The sequence below is a fragment of the Ambystoma mexicanum genome, chromosome 8 (assembly GCF_040938575.1).
Source record: "Ambystoma mexicanum isolate Mex_15411 chromosome 8, UKY_AmexF1_1, whole genome shotgun sequence".
Lineage (NCBI taxonomy): Eukaryota > Metazoa > Chordata > Amphibia > Caudata > Ambystomatidae > Ambystoma > Ambystoma mexicanum.
Window position 1 is genome coordinate 1,724,948,645 of NC_090929.1, and position 22,234 is coordinate 1,724,970,878.

The window sequence follows — 22,234 nt, forward strand, 5'->3', positions numbered from 1 at the left end:
AATCGATACCTGTCTGGGATCTGTGCCAACAATTCAGATGACGCCTTTGATATGTAGTTTGATGCTCGTCTGTTTCGGGTCAGTACTTCCTCTTTACCTCCGGAGGACAGGACATAGATATGTGATTTTGCAGTTGGCTGGACCGCACTTTGTGCACGCTTCCTGATGCCCTTCTGTTCCCGTTAATGTGGCTTTCTGGGATCACCATTAGGGCCGAGTGCAGAGTGGCCATTGAGCAGCTGCCACTCCATGACTGGGGGAGGTGCAGGTATGCCTGGTTACCGCATACCCAGTATGTGTCCATTAGTGCCGCTGTCCCTTTTCTCAGATCTGGGATGGTGAGGGTCTTGTTGCAATTCTTGTTCGTCCCCATGGACGTTCTCCCTTCTCCTTCAAAACATAGTTCATAGTCTATTTCGCTCTGCAGCTTGAAAGGCTTTTCAATGGGCGTAACCCAAGTTAATTTCGAAATGTGTTCCTTCCATACGGGTGTGCACGTTTCTTCTATCCATTGCAACTTCTCCGGTGCCACACCCCTCAGTGCTTCAGCTTTACACATTACTTCTTCATCCTTCCACTTGTTGTCAGAAAAAAGTGTCCCTTCAATTACAAAAAATGGTTCTTTCAGACATACCACCCCTGCCGGTTTTGGGTAGCACGTTTTCTCGTTCTGCAGCATTTGAAAAGTCACTTCATGTGCCTGGAAGGTGTTCTTAATCCTGCATAACGTGAGATGAAGGAGACATTGGGCATCTATGATTGGCAATTCTTTGGGTAACAATACTTTGGGTGTACCTGATGCGTGAGGGATGAGGGAGCAGACATAACAGCTCTCGTTTGTTGTTTGTTTAGCTGTGGCACTCATATCTGCATACCACTTATTTGTTTGGTGGGGGTGTCGTGGGTCTTCCATCTTATCTAGACCTAGCCCATAGTACTCGTCATACTTCCTCCTCCCTGCTTCCCTTTTCCGTCTGTTATTCTTGTTCCTTTGGTGCTTCCCAGCCTCCTGAACGAGGGACAAAACAGACCCCCCTTCCTCCTTCCCGCCCCCCTTCACCCAGTCATCATATAATATTTCATGTGATGCTTTCATTCTTTGATTTTCTTCCATTCTGTTATCCGATGATGTGTCTATGGCCATGGGGGCAGGTTGGCTGGTAGGGGTGTTATACAACCAGGATATGGCGGAGGGGTTTCGGTCGTTTAAGCTGTGAGCATTGTAATTAGACATCTCAGGTGGGGACAGTGTGTTATTTTGCATTTTACCCTCTGGCCCTCCATTTTGTGAGATGACAGCATTGGATGGTGTAGTATAATAGCCCCATACAAGTTTAGTTCCGTCCCATGCCAAGAAATCACCTTCCCTTGTATTGACATTGACACTTGCAGTTGTATTGGTCCCAGTAGTTGTGTTGTTCCCTCCCCCCTTGTTCATCTCGATAGAGATGAACGCTATGAACCAGTATGTAACCAGACCAAACATTAATGTAAGAAACAATATAATGCACGCAGATAGTCCACATTCATACGAATATCTGCATTTCTCAGTTAACCACTCTCTAATTCTAGTAAATCTATCCGTTGCAGGCTGCCCGTTAGATGCCATGGAAGCTCCTGTTTAAGATATAAAAGTGCATTAAGTGCATGCATGTAAACATTTTGCTAGCACCATCAGTGCCAATATATATATATTTGACGGGGAATGGAAGCGGGTGGGGATACGGGGAGGGGTATTCACAGACAAGGGTGTATACAGGCCATAATTTGGCATTCCATTAATTATATACACTCAACAAGATAAAAGATAAAACATTTTTTTTTTTTTAAAGTATCCTTATCAGTTATTCTCTCATTCAAGTCCAGTACCAACACACACACACACACAAGTTCATATTCAGACATTCAGTTCGGTTGCATCGTTTGCTGTTGTCTGTGCCTCCTCATCTACCTCCTCTTGTACATTGCTATATGCCTTCCGTACATCGGTCAAGTGCACCCAGTGCCTCAAGCCCTTCACCTTCACTGCCGTGGGCGTGCAAAATATTACCTCGTATGGGCCATGGAATCGTGGTGCATTCCACCGACGCACAAAGCTTCTGACATAAATTGAGTCGCCTGGCATTAGCTGTAGCTGTTGCTCTGGCTCCGTGACAGATCCTGTTACATTTCCCTCTTCTCTAGTGAAGGGTGGGGAGAGTTGCTTTGATATCACGCGCGCTGCCCTTGTCAATTTCCTTAAATAGTCTGTGAACTCATCTCCCAATATTGCGGCGCTTCTGTGAGCATCTGAGTGTTCGCGCAGTGGAGAGTGTGCTGTGTTCATTCGTCTCTCAGTCACGATCTCGTGCGGGGACAAATGGTGGTCTTTGCTTGGCTGATTTCTCAATTCAAATAGCGCAAGGGGTAGACAGTAAATCCAATTCTTCTTCAATGAAAAGCATAGTTTTGATAACCTGCCCTTTAACAGTCCGTTCATCTTTTCCACTACGCCGTTACTTTGAGGATGATAAATTGAACACAATTTATGTTTTATTCCCAATAATGTAGTGACTTCCTTGAAAAGCTCATTCACAAAATGAGTGCCGTTGTCTGAGCGAATCACGTCACAAATTCCCCAGCGCGGGAACACTTCCCTTACTAGGAACTTGGCGGCGCTTTTGGCATCAGGTCGCGCACAGGGTCCTGCTTCCACCCACCTTGAAAATGGGCACACAACCACGATCATGTACCGCGCGCCATTACACCTTTCCCCCATGTCTGCGTAATCTATATGCAGTTCTCTGAATGGGCCAATGGGTTTAGGAATTGTTCCCCGGAGAGTACGTAATGTCATTCCTGAATTGTATATTTGGCATGTTGTACATTCCATTGCCAATCGAGACACATGCTCCTGGAGACAGGGCACGAACCATTCTTCCTGTATTTCTGCTGCAATGTGCTGTTTGGTGTTATGTGCAGGGAAGTGTAGCTGTTGAAATGCAACTTCTAGTAACTGTATTGGCATTACCACTTTCCCTGAGTTATTTTGCCGCCACAGCAGGTCTGTTCCCGACTTGCTGCACCCCCGTTTTGTCCACATCAATTTTTCCTCTGCATTAGCTCCTTCCTGTAATTCTAGTATTTGTGATATGGGCATCATGTTGTATCCTTCTGGGGGCTCTTCGTTTCTCTTGTGCTTAAGCATGTACTCACCTGTGTCATTTTTCTGAAAATAAGAAGCCTCCTTGGCGGCAGCGTCCGCTGCCGCGTTCCCCAAAGACACAACATCTGTGTTGGATGTATGTGCTTGGCACTTTACTATTGCTACTGCAGTAGGGTTTTGTAGGGCCTCAATTAACTCTTTCAACAATTCTGCATGCTGTACTGGTGTTCCGTCTGCCCGCCTAAATCCCCTACGCCCCCATCTTGCTAGGCCTCCATGTACTGTCGTCGTCATGTAAGCTGAGTCTGTGTATATTGTCACTGCACAACCCTTTGCTGCATGTAGTGCTTCTATGAGCGCAATCAGTTCTGCTGCCTGTGCGGAGTAATGTGATGGGAGGCGGTATTGTACTAGTGTTTCATACTCACCGTCTTCTAACCTCACTACTGCCATACCAACGTGTTTTTCTCCCGTGTCCACGTCAATTGATGCAGACCCATCCACAAAGTACACCTCCCCCTCGCTTAGAGCGTTCTCACACACCACTGTGTCCTCCCCTCTTTCTCCTGTGTAGGTTGCGCAATCGTGGTTCTGCATGTCCTCTAGTGTGCATGCTTCTGTAATGAATGTGGCGGGGTTCACTGTCTTGCATCTCACTATATGGATGTTGGCGCTGGACAATATAATCTCGTAGGCTGTCGCCCGCTGTGTGGTCAGTGTGCTTTTTGATCTCTCTAGTATTGCAAATAATGAATGTTCCACAAACAATGTCACAGGGCAACCCATTACTATTGTGGCACTTTTCTCAATCGCGAACGCGGCTGCAGCGAGTGATTGCTCGCACGCGAAATGGCCCTGCATCACGGCATCTAAAGTACCACTATAGTAAGCCAATGGCTTGTGTCCTAAGGACGTTTTTTGTGTCAGTACTGCTGTCATGAGTGTTTCCTTGCAGTGTGAGAATAGGTAAAATTTGCGTCCATAATCAGGGTTTGCAAGTACTGGGGTGCTTGAAATTAAATCTTTTAATGCTTGGAAAGAGGAGCTCATTTCTTCCGTCCATTCCATCTTTCTGTTCCCCTGTTGGGCCACCTTTAATGCTTGTAATAGGGGTCTGGTGTATGCCGCATAATCTAATATCCATGCTCGGCAGTAGTTGCACATTCCCAGGAATTTCTGCATGTCTTTTACTGTTGTGGGTTCTCCTACTGATCTTATGGCTTCTACTCTGTCGGGTATTATTCTCTTTCCATCTTTTGAAATTATCTGTCCCAGGTATAGGACCTCCGTCAGACAGTACTGTAGCTTTCCCTTGTCCACTTTGTACCCCTTGTTGGCCAGTAAAGTCAGTAGTGTTATAGAATCTTTTCTGCATGTCTCTTCGTTTTGTGCACAGACGAGTAAATCGTCTACGTACTGAATTATGGTGCTCTCAACTGATAAGTTTCCTAGGTCTTCATGTAATACGCGGTTGAAGATGCTCGGGCTCTCACAGTATCCCTGTGGTAGTCTGCAGTGTTCATATCTCTTACCCCCCAGTGTGAAGGCTGTAAGGTATCTACTCTCTTCAGCCAGGGGTATGGAGAAAAATGCATTTTTCAAGTCTACTACTGTGAAATGTGATGCCACTTTCAGGATGCTGCATAGTATCGATGCAGGGTTCGGGACTAGAGGGAACTCCTTCTGAATTACATCATTGAGGGGGCGTAAGTCCTGTATCATCCTCCAAGACCCTCCTTTCGCTTTTTTGATTGGATAAATACATGTGTTACATGGGGAGTTTGAAGGCACTATTATCCCTTGTGCTAGTAGGGCATTTATTGTCTCTTTTATCCCTTCTTCAGCTTCACGGGACAATGGATACTGTTTAACTCGCGGTAAGATTGCTCCTTGCTTTAGTTTTATTACCACAGGTTGTACTCCGTACAACAGCCCCACATCATGGGGGCCTGTTGTCCATAAATTGTTTGGTACGAGCCTCATGTCGTCATCAAAAAATGACGGTGGTGCTCCTACCACTGTCATCAATTGGACGGGGGTCTCCCTGGCTTGGATTAAAATATCACAGGGCATCGCTATTTCCATTACTATCTCACCATCCCCTTCTGTGTCTGAAAAGAGATCCTCATCTGTTACCTCTCGTAGGGCGATGTTGGCGTTTGTACACAGCACTGTGCGCCACTCACACCCATCCCCGTCCACTCCAATCACAGCGATCCTTTTCGCTGATACCTGTACAGCGTGCAAGTCTAATGATACCACTGATCCTGGTGCTGCGTTGGGACACACTATGGGGCGGAAGAGGAACTCCGCTGGAATCCTCCAGTCCATGCTTCTTAGCTCGGGAATTATGAGGGCCAGAGTTTTTAGCCCTTCAATAAACATTTCCTCATTTTGTGGCAGCCCTCGTATTTCCTGTGCGGTTGTGTAGGCTTGCACTACCAACATCGCACGCAAGGGGCATATCCCGGGTGTAGAACACACTATTCCTCTCTCGGTAAATGATATGGTCATGTTAAGTTTACTCAGAAGATCCCTCCCCAACAAATTTATTGGGGAATGTTCGTAATACAGTAAGGGTGCCTTCACAGTCTTACCCCCCACTGTTACATCCAAAGCTTCTGTGTAAGGAACTTCAATTACAGCCCCAGAGAACCCCTGCCTCTCTAACTTCCTGTTAGATAACGGGAACCGGCCCTCTCTGACACATGATTTCTCCGCTCCCGAATCAACCATGAATATGAACTGCTTGTCTCCTATCTGCGCCCCTACCAATGGTTCCTCTGCTGCATTGTAGGTGGTGGATAGAACTGGACACGCAAGTGTTCTCTGTGGGCTGTCCTATGCGGGGTGTCTCATCGCCCCTCCCTCATTAAAGATACTTCCTGAAACCACTGACATGCCGTTGTAAGGTGCTGGTGCGGGGGCCCCGTTTGCTGTTGTTGCGAAAGGGTTACCTGGCGTGTATTGCATACTGTCATTGTTTTGTGGGTGGTTCTGTGTTCTATACTGGGGTCCCTGTTGCTGGCCCGCATTTCCCTGGCCTGGGTTTCTTAGTGGCTGTTGTCTCATTGGGAGGCCATATGGGCTCCCTGGGTGTGGATGACCATAATTCTCCTCCTCCTGGAACCCATTGTTTTGTCTGCTTCTGCACTCCCTGGAGTAATGTCCCCATCGTCTACAGTTCCAGCAACTCCCCTGGGGGCCCCTGGGACCCTGCCATCCATTTCCTCCCATTCCCCCGTACCCCTGTCCACCCCCTCTCCGGCCCCTGTACCCACCTCGTCCCCCTCGAGGGGTCCACTCTTGCCACTGCGGACCTCCGCCTCGCTCCTGCTCATTCCACTGCCGCTGTCCTGTTCCCGCCCAATTAGTTGCCACCCTTCCTTGTAGTGCTATCAGCCCCTCCTCCTCATCATCTCCCTCCCTGCTGTGTGGGAGCGCGGCTACTGCTGCTGCAACCTTCACTAACTTTGTCTGTACTAACTTCGCCTCGTCTGCCAATCTTTTCTGCGCCACCTCCTTCTCCCTCTCCTTGATTCGTCTACAATGGTGTACTATTATGCTCTGAATTTCTGGCCATCCCTTTGCTTCAATACCTGCTATCTTGTCGAGCGCCTTCTGCACTTCCTTTGGGAGCCCTCTTTTTATAATGAAGTAAAATAAAGATGTCGATTGATACCAGGGCGTGCCCTTTTCTGCTCTCCACATCTCTTGGACCCGAAAAATGTAATCCATAGCCTCCTCCCCGTCATTCATTGTACACTGCATCACTGACTGTAAGTCCGGTGTGTCTGGGAAGGTTTCGCGTAAGGCATCCCACACCCTAGCACGCACCGTGTTAAAGGAGGCCCCATCATGGCGGTCACAGTCTAACGTTACTCCCGGGAAACCGGCTTTGACCCATACTCTTTCAGCCTGATCGCCCACTGCTGATACAAGCAGACTTTTCACATCTCCTATAGCTAGGGGTACCCCAGCAGTATGTTTGTCAAAGGCGTATATCCACTTACTTGCCCCTCCTGATAACGGGGGCAATAGCTTTAATAAATTGGCTTTATCCATCTGTGCCCATGGGATATAGTTAGGCCTCCCTCCTCCCCTGTGTATCAACGGGAGCTGTAGCCTTCCTTTCGTCGTTGCATCCGGACCCGTTTTGGCTGCTGATGTTCCCAGTGATGCCATTTTCCCCACTCTGTTCCTTAGTCGCCCCGTCCACTCATCATCCAGGGTTCTCATTGAACATGTACCTTCCTCCCCTTTGCTTCCCCCTCCCATCGACATACTCAACCTGTCGCTTTCTTCTAACTCGTCCCTTATATCGCATAGTAATTCCTCTCTAATTCCCCCAAGCCTTTCTTCGTTACCAACATCTCCCTCTCGGGACCCTACTTCTATTATTCGTGTTGGTTCTTCCTCAATTCTAAACAGGATCTCGCCCTTTTTCCACCCCTCTTCGGGCTTTCTGTTTTCACCTGGTGCTCTAGACGTACGCCCTGGTTTAGGTGCATCTAGTGCTGTTCGTTCGCATATGTCTTTTATCCTTGAGAGCTCATCTTTTGCTATCGACAGTCTTGATTCTAAATCATCTGTGAGCTTCTCTATGTCTACCCTTTGTGTGCCTGCCTGGACTCGCTCCCTCGTGCTTTCATATGGCGGAGGTGCCGTGGGCCGGTGGGGTGTAGTAGCTGTCGGGGGAGGTACGTAAGTGGGGTCACTGTACCCCTCTGCGGGCACAGGCTTGTTTAATATCGGGTACAAACTTATTACCTCTATTGGTGGCGCTACACTTGACACTTCTTTGACATCTTTCTGTATCAGTAGTGGATTGTCTGTGGTGGACGGGAGATCAGGATTTAATGCTGGTGTTTTAGGCGGTGGTATCTCTTCAAATAACCTCCAAAGATCTAATATTTCCCTCCTATTTTGCAACTGCTTTCCTTTGTATTTTAGAAAAATGCATGTGGCCACCGTATCCAGAACACTTTTATCAAATCACCCTCCCTCGGGCCAATTCTGAGGTAACCCCTTCCCCTTTAGCTCGGTCACCCATTGGTCGTGATATTTTTTAATCCGCTCCGCGTACCCCGGGAGATTCTTACAAATATGTGATAAGGGTGTTTCAGCCCCCATCTCTGTGCCCTCCTAGTGCTGGTGTGTCTCCGTGTGTTTGCAACTACAATGTAAATGTAGTATCAATATTATTCTTCGTATCTTACTTCACATTCAATATTGGGCTCCTTTGGGCTCTCCCCCTCCCTGACTGCACAATACAAAACTGGCTGTACACAGTGTCTACTCTGTTCTCTTTGGGGGGCACATACAAGAGCAATCCATCATTTATTTTGACAATATCAACCCGGAAATCAAAAGGTACCCACTCACTTCACCGTATCGACGTTGTCTTCAAAAAAGTTTTATCCGGTCACACTTACCATGACCATTTAACTATTATACATTTATAACCGTTTTACACATTCACAACATCAAAATGTCTTCTGGCACATACGAGGTGCACACACCTCTTGGCACCACTCAATTCACCATTCAAGCTGCCCTCCCTTTCCTCCCTAGCCGGCTGTCCCTGTCCGTCTTATTTGAATATATAGATGCGCATATATATATATGTTAGCCTGCTCTCCCCCCCTTTTAGTAGGACTCTTTTTTCTCTTACTTTTCCCCTAAGTTTGTGTTGATCTCACTTTTTATTCTCCCCCTACCCCTAAAGAAAAGAAAAGAAAGAAGTAATAGCGGTCACTAATATGTTCTCAGTGCCCCCTTTTGCTGAACACTTTTATTTTATATTCCACTTCTTCATATATTCCCAGTACTAGTCAAGATAGCACTATGCGGCGCCGCCTTCCACCCCCTTTCGGAGCTAGGTTCCCGTCACTTTTATCTCTTATTCACCTCTTAATCCTAATGGCCATATGCAAAGAAAAAGCAAGGAAAATTTAAGATGACCCTTAGTAGATCTGCGTACCCCCTCTTCGTTACCTGTCTTACACTTCTCTCCCCGCTCCCTTTAAAATCGCTCGCACTCAGTACTCACGTGCCCGTCTTGAACCGATAGTCTCCGAAACTGGGTCCGTCCAGGCAGTGTCGCCGTCAGCTCAACAGTCAGCCCCGGCTCCGGCGAGCGGTACTCAAAGGGGATTTTTCAACCGGGATCCCGTACCCTCTCTCTATTGAGTGCGCACTTCTTAGTGTACCGGTCGCCGTTGGCGGGCAGCCTCCCGGAGCCGGCTCACCGTGCGTATCCCTTTTCGACCGGAGATTCTCGTGCCAAAAGGGGACGGTTATAAGGAGTTAGGAAGAAATAAAAATCACGCTATCGGGGTCACCACTGAAAGCAAGCGTCCCCAAACAGCCAGTAGTAGAAAGTTTCCACTGGCCATTGGTACTTCCTCCTCTGGAGCGAAGGCTAAGGAGACAGTGTGGACCCCTGAAGGTTTACCCTTACATTTGGGATCCCCTTTCACATGATCAGTAGAGCCACAAACATAGCATATACCAAATGCTTTTTGGAATGGTGACTTATTCTGACCCCCTTCTGGTTTGGCACCAGAAGGTACACTAGCCTGATTTGGTTTCCGTTGTGGCTTACCCTTATGGTTCTGTTTGGGGCCCTCTTTGGAATTGGAATTATTAGAATTCTCTTTGGAGTCCTTCTTAGGCTGTTTCCCCTCATCCTTTTTCTGAGTTGCCCCAGAGTCCTTGTGAGTAGCCCTGTTGGCAACCCACAAGTCAGCAGCCTTAGCTAGCTTCCTGGAATCTAATTCCTTTGAATCAGCCAAGTGCTGACTGAGCTCAGGAGAGCAGGCATCATAAATTGACTCCAACAAAACAAGATTCTTCATTCCCTCATAAGTGTTCAGTCTGTAACCCTTAATCCGTCCCTCTAAGTTCTTCAAACTTTCACTCACCCAGGTAGCCCAAGGGGTACCATCATGCTTTTTGAGGGTTCTAAACCTCTTAAGGTACTGGGAAGGGGTCTTCCTAAAGCTAGCTTCACACATTCATAATCCTTCTTATCCACCTCCCCAACTCCATTACTACATCAGATGCAACAGGGGGCGCCTAGAGAACAACCAATGAAGTAACTCATTCCCTGAGATGTCCTGGAGCCTATGATTCTACTCAAACATAGCCAACATATCTAACACATCCAACTTACATACCCACAATCTCTTTAGGCATCCGGGGTCTTTTGGGACTGGAACTCCTAGAGGATCCGGAGAGAGAAGCATCTTCAACAGACAATTTCTTCATCTGTAGCTCATGCTTGAGCTCCATTTCTCTGAGCCTTAGTTCTTGGTTTAATTCTTGGTGCCTTTGTTCTGCTTGAGCATTAAGTCTCTTAAACTCCAATTCAAGCTTCATTTTCTCTAGTTCAATACATTGAGGACTAAATGTGGGACCTTGCAAAGGTCCAGTAGGTACAGCTGGTAGAGCAGACAGAGGCCTAGGTGGGACAACTACAACAGCCTCACCCTCCTCTTCTGACTCTGCCTCAAGATTATCAATGCTTTAATCCATAGCAACATCATCACTGTTATCTACATTTGCTGGGAGACTAGGCTCCTCTGAACCACTACCCAGACTTTGGTTTGCTAACAATCTTTCTATTAGGTCCATTTTATTGCCTTTAGTCAGGAGATTCTTATGCTTACAGAGAACTCTTAAACAATCAGCAGTTGTTGTAGCAAGGGACTCTTGACTATAATTTTCCATAGTTGACAGGTTAAGAAAAGAAACTTTTTAGTGCTAAGCTTTGTGGTTAGTTGCACTAAGGTATTTAAAAGCACACTAAAATGTATACTCAATACAAATCCCACCGCTGTACACCAGTGTTAGGCAAAATCCTGTGCAGTTCCCTTGGGGAACACTGCAAAAAGATTAAGACTATAGGAGCAGCAGTAACCCCAATTGTTAGCAGTCTGCACCACCCAGATTTACCTGGTAGCTGTGGCTGAGCAGTCAGACTTCTCTCAAGAAGAGTTAGGCAGTATACAGAGCATACACAATAGGGCCAAGAACACAGTAGAACAAGCAAACACTGACCAGAGCATGGGTATGAAAAGTATATAATTATTTAACAAACTTTATGGAAATACACTGGCACTAATATATCAAGCAAGTTCCAACACAGTCACTATACGTATATACACCTCCCTAGTTAATTATTCGACAAGTCTAGGTTAACACACCACTTTAACAAAACAGAGGTGAGCGCGTAACCTTAGATGGCACTCCAATAATTCGTTAAAAATGGAGAGAAAAGGCAGAGCATGGAAATAACACAGTACCAACACTTTTAAGAACCCCCAGCAAGGCAGGGAAGGCAGGGTCTACTGTAGAGCCAAAGATCAGCACAAGGAGTAGAGCGCTCGCTTTGACATCCGTGCAGAGCTTGCTAATGCAGGTTCGAATCCCAGCGGGGCCAAACTCAGCCTTTCATCCTTCCGAGGTCGATAAATGAGCACCACACACCGTGGGTAATAATAAGCAGCGCTCAGATACCTGAGGGTTCGTAGCGCTATATAAATGCCAAATTATTATTATTATAGGTGAAAGCAAGCGTCCCCAAACAGCACGATCCTCCCCGCAATGAGAGACAATGAAGGACTCTCCCAAAAATGGGAATAAGGCCAAGACAGAGTGCGGTGAGCGTAAATGGGAGTTTATCAATCAGAATAGGGCATGCAAAGAACTCTGCAGACTCCGAGAGCGCTATGTCTGACAATAGCAAAGACAGGCGTATATATTTACAAAAAACGTCATAAGAACCTACATACTATAGGGGGCACAAGTTCATTGGGGTTGGGTGGCGACGACTAACTATAGGTGCTGCTGCGGCGTGGTTGGTCTTGGCTGGAAGACGTCACTGGTCAGCCTCGTGGGTTGGGCTGGGCCTGGCAGGTCGGCTTGAGTTCATCCGGGCGGTGTTGGTGTGCCAATGCGGCCTGTGGCAGAGATGAATGCCTTTCCTGACTTGTTTGCCCTCGGCCATGCACACCGCAGTCATTCAGTCATTACAGTGTTATTCTCTTTAGTAAATCTTTCAATAGGTTATTTTACAGGTTAATGCAACACAGGAGGAATGCACCTTGTGAGGGGTCTGGTGGCCGTTTGTCAGAGCATGATTACCTTTGTCCTGTTGACCGGTATCATAGGTCGAGGGGCTAAGCTTCAGGGCCTGGGACGGGCGGTACAGGTCTTTCTGCTTTGTTAGAAGTTGTTATAGATGTTCCGCTGTGTGTTGTCAAAGTGTTGGGTGTCCTGATTGCACAGGGCCATAAGTCTAAGATGGTCTGGTGGGTTGTGGGGTTTACGAGGGGGCGCGTGTGTTCAGGCAGAGGTTTACTGCTGTGCTGTAAATAATGCAGGTGGCGGGCCGCGGCCTTGGGTGCTGCAGAGGGGGCTACAAATCTTTGAAGCGGCTCCAGTCTGGTTGGGGGAGGTGGAGTAGCGCAGAGCGGGCCTCTGCTCTCATGTCTTGGCAGCCTTCGCAGGGTGGGAGGGGGAATGGCCTTGCACGCATTCACAAAGGTATCTCCCTCGTGTGTTGCCGATTTTAGGTAAAGACATCACAAACATTTGAACACTCTCTATAATACTTATTCAAATCACTTCAAAACATGCATTTAAACTTTGCTGGATGTGTCTCGATTATACCCAGTCCGAGCACCGTATTCGTACACTATGTTTTAACAGCTACAGTATTTTAGTTACATGCATATACATTTACAGTAAATGAGGTAGTAGTCGGGTTGGTGGAGTACATAGAAAATGACCCGCCACTGTACGTGACGGTGGTGGCACATAAGGGGCTTAGACATACACACATGACGAGTGCATTCTCGCGCATCCTTCACATGAGTCCATAGTATAGTTACATTCGTCTTCTCGTGTACTCTAGCAGCATTAGCTTGGTTATGGCGCAAAACCATGGAGGGTAGGTTTCCCAGTGATACACGTAACAAACAGATCCCTGGAGCGCTCCTTTATTATTAGCATCCAACTGCAATGGTGTGGGCTCGCCATTGCTTATATCATGGAAGCATGCTTTCTTATGTTTATACATTCTACAGGCTTTTGTAATATAAGAGATTTTGTGGAATAAAGCATACTTTGCGAGTGGTCTTGACATTAATATATAAAGACTGTCTGCCATCTGATGACCATTTTACCGTTCTTTTCATTGTCCAGGCCTGCTGGCCGGGTCATGCTGGGAGCGATGATACACTGCGGGAGGTGAACTGTTACAATGTTAGTGTATTAGGCTAGCTCATGTCCGTCTTGTTCGTGGGAATGTGCTCGCAGCGGATCCGCCAGGGTGCTGCGGCGACAGGGATGACTGAGACACTCCAAGGGTGGGGGCCGCGCTACAGTGCGCTGAGCTCACACCATCTTTACTAGACAAAATGGTTTCTGGGCCTAGCTAAATTTTCAATACGTGCGGGCAATCAATACGTGTGGGCAATCAATACGTGTGGGCAATGTCTCCAGCGGGTGAACCCTCCACCACCTGGGCCCGGGTGGCATGAGGGGGCGCCCTACGAGCCATTGCCCTCACCTGGGGAGAAAACGCAGGTGAGGGGGGTCTCCTGGACCAGTCCTCCCCTACATAGGCCAGGCCCACTCTTGGAGAGAGCAAGGCTGAATGTGCCCAAGATCACACAGTGGAAATGCACTCGATGTCTTTGCAGAAAATGTCACAAGAGGTTGGATCAGTTCAGAAAAATGAAGTTAGAAGGTTTGGAGGCCAACCCAGTTGGAAAGTCAAGGATTTACGGGACACCTTGGACAGTCCGTTGCAAGGGAGGCCAGGCCGGACACAGTACCTTAAATGGTGAGAACGTTCCAGCGGGGGCAGTTGTTCCTGGCAGCGGGTGCAAGTCGTGGCTTCGACCAGAGGAAGAGATGATCTCGACGAGGAAGAAAGGTGAAAGTCGTTGCACTGCCAGGGATGAAACCAGCCGCGGAGGTCCCGATTAAAAGGTACAACCCTTTTATTCACGGTCAGTGGTGAAGCTTGTATATCCGGCCGCTGGGGTGCTTGGCACGGGCGATTCGACCACGAGACGTCCTGGAAGGCGAAAAAGGCGAACTGGTTGGTCCTACCAGCTCAAAGGGAAGAAGACTCTCCTAGAAGAAGATCTCCTCTGTCGTTGGGGAAGTGGTGAGTTCTTTACAGCAGGGCTTCACCGGTGGTGTCGTCGTCGTAGATTTCTCAGCTTCTCCCCTCTTCGGATTCTTTAGGTCCTGTGGCGACTTCTGAAGTTCCAGTCCCCAAAGACCTGCTTTATGCAGAAAAACCCCCATTCAACAGCCTAGCTGTCACTCAAACATGCTAACCACTGGGCCACTCACACAAGAGTGCGACTTGAGTTGCCAAGGCAACTCAGTCCAGGGTGCCTAATCCCCCTCCCACACATCCTGTAGACCCCAGACAGAGTGGCATCATTTGGAGGGCTTCGGTGCAGAAGCACGCCAAAAAGTGGAACAAAGGGCTCGTCTTGGGTTAGAGTTTCAGAGGCGGACATAAACGCCATTTTAAAACCGAGTCCTGGCAAAAAGACCCAACCCGGGAATTAATATTAAATAAATAACCCGGCGGTATCTTTAACATTGCAACAAAAGTGGTGTGTTACTTCACTGAGGGTGCTGTATAAGACGCATACCAAAAACACATGAAGTCCTATGGAGTAAAAGACCCCATAGCCCATAAAACACATTACATAGTCAAAGGACATCCTCAAATCATGCCTAAGAGTGTGAGAAAAAGAGTCTCACTCTTAGCAGGAGAAAAAAATAAACCCCAAGAAATCCAGCAAAGCTGCTGGGGGACTCACTAGGTTTGGGAAATTAGCCTTAACAGAGAATTCTCCCTAACACCAGCCATCAACACAAGATCAGTTTATTTCTCTTTCAAATGCTGAATGAGATTGAATCATCAGCAAAAAATATACGGCGGGCAATCGGAAAATGAGGAGCTGGAAACTGGAGCGCGCACACACACAGACAAAAGCTGCGCAAGTATCTGAGGTTTTTCAAGTGTAGTTGGTTTCCTGGGGAAAAAGTGTGCTCTTCCAAACCAACACTATTCCTCTACATTATTAAAAACAGCATCGGGGTTACACCTGAGCCAGCCTCTGGCTCATGGGACATCCCTATAGTGGCTACCTGTCTGATTCTGCTCTGCACAGTCCAAAGATATTCCAGCAGCTCAATGGCAAAAGGTCGAGATTCCAGACTCCAAAGTTACATGCACCCTGAAATGTGCACATGGAGGAACTGTGTAGTATCCCCTCCATGTTTTCTAATTTAACAGCAGATCTGCACTGCAGCGGTGGTGTATTATACATATGTATGCTGGTCCTTAATGTTAAACAGTAGAGTCTGCCAATGTCCAAAAGTGCCCGGCCTCAATCAGGTATTTTATATTCATTTACAAGCCCTCATATTTCTTCTCATTTGTATTTCTGGTGTTTAACCATATGTGGTCGCATTGCCCTAACCACCCTGGAAATTGGACGCTAGGTATAGATAAAAATAGGAAGCAACATTTGGCCAAAACAACGCTGTGGTGTATTTACAAAAAGTTGTGGATCTATTCATTTTAACTAAAACAAATGGAACTAACACAGCCAGCTAACACTTTACACTTTAGATCACGGTTTGTTCCGAGAGATGGAGAAGCCCGATTCAGGATGTATGAAGTATTTTAAAGCGAATTGCCTAAACATTTTAAATACCTTAAACGTCGGTCGTGAAAATGCAATTCTGAATCCAGAAGCTGTTAAGACAAAACTTAATGATGGACTGGAGCGAGACTTGTGATAGAAGCGGTTGTTACAAGTTATTTAGCGATATAGTGTCGGAGAATAAAAAAGATGGCACTTTACTCCGATATCTTGAAATGTCTCCGTCATATTCACACAAAAGATATAAGGAAAATGAGTGTAATATCTGTAGATTTTGATGTTGAAACCCTGCAACATGTTTTCCTACAATGCTCAACATTACAGCCATTGAAGCACAACGTGCTCTCCAAATTCTTTCATGAAGTTGAATGGTTGAATACAGAGGAATTTTGGCAAAGGGTCTACTGTGGTAAGAATATTGCAATTGCAATTACAAGCGTGACGGTAACATTTAAAAGTTATTAAGAAATTGGGATCTGTTATGTTTATTAAGGAACATGAGAAATAGCTTGTTATGAAATTAATTTATGTAAATCCTTTTATTATTTATAATTATGTACATTTTTCTTCTGAGGTTTTGTATAACCAAATACAATTAAAAAAAATAATGAAAAACAAATGCAACTTGCAATTCCCTGATTGCTCTTGAGAGGAGAGTCAGTAGCTGAGAACATAGCCCCTCTTTCAGGATAGACACTATCTGGCCTCAACTCAACCGATGTAGGCCTTTTGTGCTCCCAAGTGATATTTTCCCTTCATCTAGTGTCATGATTCCGCAGCCCTGGTCCCTTGGGAGGAAGTGGTGTTTATGTTCTCACCACACTGTACGGCTAATTTGGCAATTCCAACAAGGCGGCCGCAATGGGATTTGCACGCTACACTGCTTGAGGTTTTTTATGTCCAAAGCAAGATGGCGCCGGCAACGCAGACGCCACAACAGATCTCCTTCCGTATATTTACGGTAAGAATTATTGTGGCCACGCGTCGCACTTATTGTTTAGCGAGTGCTCCTTTTTGTGTTCCTTCCTGGTTCTCTCCTCCTCTCGCTCTGCCTCCCAGCCTTCTTCTCTTAGTTACCTCTCTATGCTATTTTTCCTGTTGCCGGAACCACTTTGTGCTGCTCCTGGAATCCTATTGCACAACCCTTACCATCCTGATTTCCGGGTTGCAGTTCTGTTACTCCTGGCACCCAGTCGTTCTACGCATCACAAGAGCCTTACCATCTACAAGGTATTTCTTCCCTATGAGGGTTTTTCTTTGCTACTGCTCAGGGGTCCACTATCGCCTAGTTTTCTACTTCTGGGCACAGTGTCTTCCAGTAGCGATAAGACAGTTTTTCTCCAGGGCTCGACGTCTGGCGAAAGAGGCATGTCAATCGCAGACAGATTGCGATGCCAAAGTCAGGGAAGCAATATGGACCAAATGCAGCAATTGATTGCTGCAGTGCAAGCACTTACCATGGAAGTGCAGGGTCTGAAGGTTGAAGACGCCACACTGAGATAGATTGTGGCTGCAATGGATCCAGCCCAATTGGACCCCTTGCTTTAGCTGCTAGATCATCTGGCAAGTTTGATGGAACCCCAGAAAACTCTGAGAATAATTGGACACTTGTACGGTACAATTTACCCTTCGTACTTCTTCTTTTGTCTCTGACAAGGCCGCGGTTGGCTACATCATTTCTAATTTAACTGCTGCCAGTGTTCTGGCTTTGGCCACCCCATTGGTAACAGCCAATAGACTGTTTTACTTGAATATGTAGGTTTCTTGGCCAGTCTAAAGGGTATGCTTGGAAGCATTCCAGGGAATTAACATATACTACCCATGAGTCTCTGCTAGATTTCGCTCAAGGGGATCAGGATATATTGGGCCTCATTACGTCTGTGGCGGTAAGGCAACAACGGCGCCGGTAGTGCTACCGGCGCCGTTGTTACCATGCCGCCACATTACAAGTTCTGCTCAGACCAGGCGTGCAGAGCGGTAACCGCGAGCAGAACTGGATGGTAGCAACAGTACTGTTATGAACGGTACCGCTGCTACCATCCTCCCCATTCCCATTGAGCCCTATTGGGGCTTAAATGGGAATGGGGACGTCCCGGGTCCTGCAAAAGGGAAATTACCGGGCACTCCAAGGTCAGAATGGCACGGTAATTCCCCTTTCGCGGGACCCAGAGCCGGACCCGAGTTTGGGGGTAGCCATGATCTTATTAAGGGCATGGCTACCTCCAACTTTGTAATGAGGCCCATTTGTCTTATGTAACTCGGTTTAAACCATGTGGCTAGAGGAGGCCTTACTTACATTGTTCCACCGTGGTTTGAATATTTAAATGACAAATTGGCTTATGTTCCTCATCCTAGTGTAGTGGGGTGATCCTCCGACGCACCAATAGGGAGACAGGTGTAGGGTGGCACACAATATACAACTTAACCCTTCACTTATAACTTGACCCGCCACTTACCTGTCTCCAAACCCCGCTCTTCTGGGTTCGAGATCACCCTGGTGTACTTTGATAGGAAGAAGCTAAGGGTGGGGAAGATCAAGAGGTTAGGGCAGGCAGGTTCCACAAATACCCCCAAGGAGGAAAGACAGGGTCAGAGTAACTGGAGCCCAAAAGGAGAGGCGGACAAAGGGAATGCCGGGGTACAGTTCTTTATAGTCGTTTTAAGCTTTCCAGTACGCCAGCAGGGTTCTGCATTTCCACTCATCAAGAGAAGATTGCCTTTGATCTTATCAAGACTGCTTACTATCCTATAATTTTAGGACGGCCTTGGTTACGTCTTCACAACCAATATAATAACTAGACTGCTGGCACACCATTATTGGGTTCTGTACAATGGGTTTCACGCTGTATTTTGTGCATAGTCACCAGGCTGAGTAGGGCACGGCTGCCCTTCAAATTTTTCCACTATGTTGAAAGCTAGCTGCACTGTTAATATACAATTTGCAGTGTACAATACAAGGGTTCTCAGAAGTTTGTTCAAGGTACAGTTCATCAGCACAGGTGAGAGTACTACTGACTCACTGTGAGGAGCCATGATTTAAGTTTTCTGCGGAATGAGGAGTGGGATGAATCAGATCTGATGGCAAGGGGGAGAGTATGAGCATCCAAATGAGCTCCAATACCTGCTATTGCAAAGGTGAAGCAGGACTTTTTTTTTAACTTTCATTTTGTAACATCTACATCAGTATAAAGGGCATTTTACAGCTACATTGAGGAACATTTTGAGTTTTTCAAAAAATGTCCCAGCTGATTGTGGATAGCAGTAAAGGAGAATGATGTTGAGATGATGAGAGTAGGTCATAACGATAGCTGATTGGCACCTGTTCAAGTGAGAATGGTGTGGCATTGCTTGGGCTCTCGTAAGGGCACCCGGTTCATGTTCACGATGAAATGGAAACCCTCCCCCGCAACAGGAAGGGCAAGTGTGACGTAGATGGTTTGGTGCTGCAGCTGTGGACGAGTTGTTTCACCAAAATGCCTGGGGTAGCAGACGGGACATCATATGACCCTTGACCTCATTTGAACCCACCCCGAAGTGACATCACAGGAACCGATGGACTAAACAGGAAGTGGCATCACATAGCATTGCTCCTAACTACACCACAAACAATATGGTTACAATATCACTGTAATGTGATCAGAATGGAACACCATATGTATCGGCAGAAAAAACATGCTATGTTTGCAGCTTGCGAAAAGGAAAATACACAGTCCGAGATGGATGCTTATTCTACTCTAAATGATTTTTGGTGTATCTTGTCTGCATTGTGAATTTGAGGCCTTTAAGCAAATCAGTGACTCACCCATGAAATGTGCCTGAAATAAACCTTGAATGAGTCTAGCAATTATTGTATAGAATTCCAGAAAGACAAATTATTTGTTATTCCTAGTCTTTCGTATTTAAGGTCACTGCTCAAAGTGTGTGGAACCCCCTTTTTTCAATTATTTTTTTTATTAAAGAATCCTAAACAAGAAAGCCATCCACTCTAGGAACAAAGAGCCACAACATGGGATTGGCCACAGGCCAGGAAATTAAATTTGTAAAAAAAAAAAAGTTTTTCTTTTACATTGTTTTGGTAGGGGTAGCAAGGGAGAGCTCGGGGGTCACAAGGGAGAGCTCAGGGGTCGCAAGGGAGACCCATGGCGACCCCTAAATGACATCCCTGATGAAGGGATTATGGGGCAAAGCAGTCGATGATAGAAGTCCTGTTTCTTGCAGATCTGTAATTCCATCGACAGGATGCAAGGGTCAGGAGGGGGTCGCATCTGCTCTGGGTCGCAGAGTTTCTAGTCAGGGTGGGATGAGCAGTTTGGGGTTTTAGGAGTATAGTCTATGGAAGGCCAAAGGATGGGCATTTTTGCCATGTGGGCTGTGGGAGATGAGAGCATAGGGTAATGCCACTCTCGATGATGTGGAGGGAAAGCAACAAGGATTAGGCTTTAGTTGATGGGAGCATTGTTAGGGGAGGGAGCAATGCAGGGAATAGTCCTTTCCTCTGGGTGAGGGAATTCCAGTCAATAAGCACCAGGATCCTTGCTTATGAAAACCTTGCACTTAGGGAATGGAATTGGTGGCGTGCCAGTTTCATGAAGCCAGACACTGCCAAATGGAATTGCTTTTGTGCCAGTTTCATGAAGCCAAACATAAGCAATTAGACTGGTTCATAAAAGCACAATGCTTGTTCTACACCTACCCCTCTGGGAGTTCCTGCTCAATAAACAAAGAAAGTGTCTTCCATAGTAATGCTAATGGCGTGTTTTCATTTTGCAATCAATTGTATTAACGTCCCTTTTCTCTTTTTTAATAGGCCCTCTGATTGCCACCTCTGTGTTTTCATTAAGACCAAAAGAAATGGAAGATGCAAGCTTTGCAGACCTTGTCGACATGGAAATAAGGGGCAGAGTCAGCCCTTGTCCAAGTGAGTAGGCATTTTGGAAGATTATCTCCAGATGTAAGAAAAATTGAGTTAAGATAGTTTGTCTGAATTGAAGGTGCGTTGAATTCTTTTCAAGGTTGACAACTTTGACAACTTTGAAAGAGTGGCGATGCACGTACCGTGGGTACCATAAAGCTACTATAATCCCACTACTGTGGCCGCATGTAGGAGATACTCGTTCCCTCACCACCGGAGTGAAAAGTATTCTCTACTCCCATCTCAGTAGCACATATCTCTCTTCTCTCCTCTTGTCTCTGATGTGCACATGTTCTCTCTCCACCTGCAGCACAGATCTCTCTTCCCTCCTCCTATCCCTGCAATGCACGTGTTCCCACTCCCCTTCATTGCATATCTCTGGTCTCGCCTCCTATCTCTGCAGATCACTCTCAGGAAGGCATGGTATCAAACAGTAAGGCAGACACATGTGATCCCAGTTCAAGGGTGTTTATTGATCTTAAATTGTGTTTGAAAAACACCTTTCTTATCCTAAATCTAATGATGGGAGTAAGCTACGACCAGCAAATAATGCAGTCCTAGTCGAGTCTGTCAAAATAAAAGCACCTATACTAATAAACCTATTGCCAACGCTTACTTCAATACAAATGGTGTGGTAAATAATGTTATGCAAAAGAAAAGTGTTCATGAAATCATATGTCAGGATATTCAAGCTTTTGGCTTCCCTTCCCCACGTTTTCAGCACAGGACAAGGCGGCACACTATAGCTTAGCACATTCGCTGGCTTCTCTAGCACGAGGATGCAGTTATAAACCTCAACATCAGGACCGTCTGTGCCAAAGTCTCTTTGCCATTCAAAATCTCTTATTTCGAAATGGATTGTGTCCGTCCACGTATTCCTCATCTTTGATATTCGTATCTCGCCAGCTTTGCTGCTTCTGAAAAAAATATATATCTCGGCAGAGGGCGCTGCGCACAATGTCGTGGCGTTGATGTCCCTTAGGGGCCGCCGTGGAGCGGCAACGTCCTCAGTAGTATAAATAGCTTGTGCAGCACCCATTGGCTTCGGTTCCGTTTTTTCTAAAGCATTAGCTTGGAGCACTTTTTCTGTGGATAAATGTCGTCATCTTCAGCACCATCAACCCAAAGTCGGGATTAAAAAATGTTACGACTGCAGGGCTAAAATGTCCATAACCGACCGTCGCCCTGTTGGCCTTTGGTGTCTGGCCTCCAGGCACCGTACCGAAGACTCTGGATTCCATCAGTCCATGATAGAAAAAGCTCTCAGGGAATGCTGGGGTAAGCTGGTGGTGGGGAATGAAGCTTCGAAGTCTTCTTCGAAGCAGGAAAAGAAATCCGGGGAGTCTAGAGACTCCACTCGGCATAAACGGTCCACTCGGCATAAACGGTCGAAGAGGTCTTGGTCGGGAAGCCGATTGAGGCAGTCATCATCTTCTTCGAAGAAGGTGACCAAGAGACACCATAGGT

At 46.5% G+C, this 22,234-nt stretch overlaps 1 protein-coding gene across 4 annotated transcripts in view; it reads left to right on the forward strand.

Annotated features, from left to right (window-relative positions):
• Window positions 1–22,234, forward strand: part of LOC138473366 (zinc finger protein 583-like) — a 159,696-nt gene that overhangs the window by 14,538 nt on the left and 122,924 nt on the right. For all 4 annotated transcript variants that reach the window (XM_069612051.1, XM_069612052.1, XM_069612053.1 and 1 more), the window contains exon 3: window positions 20,663–20,773. In XM_069612051.1, the coding sequence (XP_069468152.1) occupies window positions 20,663–20,773 (111 nt within the window). The remainder of the gene's footprint in view (window positions 1–20,662; window positions 20,774–22,234) is intronic.